The 2,687-nt window shown below is 43.8% G+C and overlaps 1 protein-coding gene across 2 annotated transcripts in view; it reads right to left on the bottom strand.

Moving 5' to 3' along the window:
• Positions 1-588, bottom strand: part of ppp2r5d (protein phosphatase 2, regulatory subunit B', delta) — a 19,553-nt gene extending 18,965 nt beyond the window's left edge. The window contains exon 1 of one of the 2 annotated variants that reach the window (XR_003461775.1): positions 419-587. Coding sequence is in view for 1 of the 2 variants with exons in the window: in XM_027275520.1 (XP_027131321.1) it covers positions 419-445 (27 nt within the window). In the remaining variant the exon portion in view is untranslated. Of the gene's footprint in view, positions 1-418 lie in introns of both variants that reach the window. The other variant, XM_027275520.1, reaches the window with a different exon arrangement.
• Between the last annotated feature and the right edge of the window lie 2,099 nt (positions 589-2,687).

Genomic DNA, 2,687 nt, shown 5'->3' with positions numbered 1-2,687 from the left:
TCAGTTAAACAGTGTTGTTAGCTCAGTTAGCAGTATTGTTAGCCCTTGTAACAGTATTGTTAGCCCTGTTAGCGGTGCCGTTAGCCCTGTTAGCAGTGTTGTAGACTCAGTTAGCAGTTGTTGTTAGCTCAACACAGCTCACGGCCCCGCTGACACAGCTCACGGCCCCGCTAACACAGCTCACCGCCCCGCTGACACAGCTCACCTCCCCGCTAACACAGCTCACGGCCCCGCTGACACAGCTCACGGCCCCGCTAACACGGCCCCGCTAACACAGCTCACGGCCCCGCTGACACAGCTCACGGCCCCGCTAACACAGCTCACCGCCCCGCTGACAGATCACAGCCTGAGTTTAGCTTAGCTCAGCTGGCCTCGAGGCCACAGTAACGTCGGTGTGAGTGGACCGGGCTGTGCTCACCTTCTCCTTCTTGGTTTTGTTCGGCATCTTGGCTATGTTTGCAGGGTTCTTTTCCACGGAAGCTCCGTGACGTCCTTCCCGGGACTCAGACGCTGTCACTCGGTCTGTCTCGGCTCCCTGCGCCCGTTCCCGGCCCGGACACTGCGATTGGCTACTGACGCGCACGCCTGCCTAGTGACGCGTGGAGGGATTTTTCTGATTGGCTGCGAGAGTTCAGCGGATGAGGGTGAGGCTGCAGGGAGGCGAGAGTCTTCCCCAGCAACAAAACACCTCCACCCACCTCCATCCTGACACCATCACTACCACCCCAATGACACAACCCAGTCTCACGGCAGTTCGTGAAACTGTCACAAAATTAAACTATTTAATTCATCTCACCCCAATGATGCCTCCACCCTAACACCATCACCTCCACCCTGCTCCACCTAAGTACTGCAGTGTTGGAGATACTCTCAAAGTTCTTTGATTTCTTTGAACATATATTTAACCCTTGTGTTGCATTCAGGGTCCAACCTTCTGTAACGTTAAAAAAACGTCTCTTCCCATCAAACTGAGCCTGAAGTTGGTCTACAGACCTTCACCTCGCCTTTGGGTCGGGCCTACGGGTCTGCAGCAGGTCTGGACTCTAGCATTAGAGCAGGTCTGGACTCTGGTATTAGAGCAGGTCTGGACTCTGGCATTAGAGCAGGTCTGGACTCTGGTATTAGACCAGGTCTGGACTCTGGTCTCAGAGGAGGTCTGGACTCTGGCATTAGAGCAGGTCTGGACCCTGGTCTCGGAGGAGGTAATAATGTTAATAATAGGTATAATAAAATGTAATAATAGTAATGTAATCAGAACAAATACTCAAGTACAACATATTTACCACAGTGGGATTACACTCTGAAACTGGTCAGAAACTTCACAACACCCGTTGTTCAGTTCAGTCTTTATTTTTACTTTATTTCAAACTTTCCTCATGTTTAATTTATTCAGTCACATGATCACGACCTTCAGGTCGGCTTCAGGAGTCCAAACATTCAGAAACAGCACAACACATCTGTCTCTGAACATTTCATGTCAAACTGAAGACCGATGTAAATCTACACATATGTAACGTTCACATGAAGCTGCTCAGCTTACCTTCCTGCAGGAGACTCCACGTCCACTTCAGAAATACTCTCAGAGGAAAGCTGATTTATTTCACATCAACACGTTTCCGTTTAAACAAAAAGAGAAACAGTTATTCTGAATATCAGCACGCTGTCATTATACAATGTTAGCTACGACTGATGTCAGACGTAGGCGTGAATTATGAAGACTGACAATTTTTACTTTCTGAACATAAAATCTGTCTTCAGTCATCTGCTGTGTTTATTTAAACTCGTCAGATCATTTATTAATGAGCAGAAACTATTCATTATTCTTTCATTTGAAACTCAGATTTATGATCTGATGCTGATGTTTACTGATCATTAACATCTTCAATGTCTCACATCAACATCGCGCAACTCATCTGTTTCAACACAAACTGTTTTGAATTAAAATATATAAAATTAATGAAAACATTTTCTTTGTCATGTGAGAAAACATGTTAATTTTTAACAAAACACAGAAATAAATACAATGTAAAAAATGTCCAAAACTGTTAAACCATAACAGTAAAAGATTGTAAACTGTAAACAGTTTCTGTAACAGTGAGACACTGTGAATACATTGTGTGTATATACATTTTAAATTTAAAGGGTCTCTTCTTGGCGACTCATCAAAAAAGTCAAATGACACACATGGTCTAAAACATACATGGAAGAGGTAAAGATGGTGGTTTACCTGCAGCAGGTAAGATCACGTCTGTCTACAGCTGTTCAATTGTTTTTTTGTTTGGTTTGCCATAATTCTCCATCACCTCCGTGATAAGCAGACTTTCCTTTGATGGTGAAATGTTGGTGTGGCAGTCGGTACTCACCCGTCAGGTTAGATTCTGATTGGCTAACTTTTACATGGTGTGTGAACTAAACTGATTTATTTTATTGTGAAGACTAATTTCTAGATGTCTGATCTAACTTTTGTCATGAAGAACACGTTTCATCGCGTTAGTATCACGTCATACATGAACAATGAAGTGACGTCCGTGTTGAAGAATCACAGCACACAGAGCTTTTATTAAAACCCCTTAAATCAACAGTTTATTTGTGCACACACACACCCACAGATCAGTGTCACAACATGTGGCAGGGAGAAAAAAAAAAAATATATAAATAAAAGATCCTGGATCTGCAGTTAACTTTCA

Source organism: Larimichthys crocea, unplaced genomic scaffold, assembly GCF_000972845.2.
Source record: "Larimichthys crocea isolate SSNF unplaced genomic scaffold, L_crocea_2.0 scaffold143, whole genome shotgun sequence".
NCBI lineage: Eukaryota > Metazoa > Chordata > Actinopteri > Sciaenidae > Larimichthys > Larimichthys crocea.
This window is presented reverse-complemented; position numbering and strand designations above follow the sequence as displayed.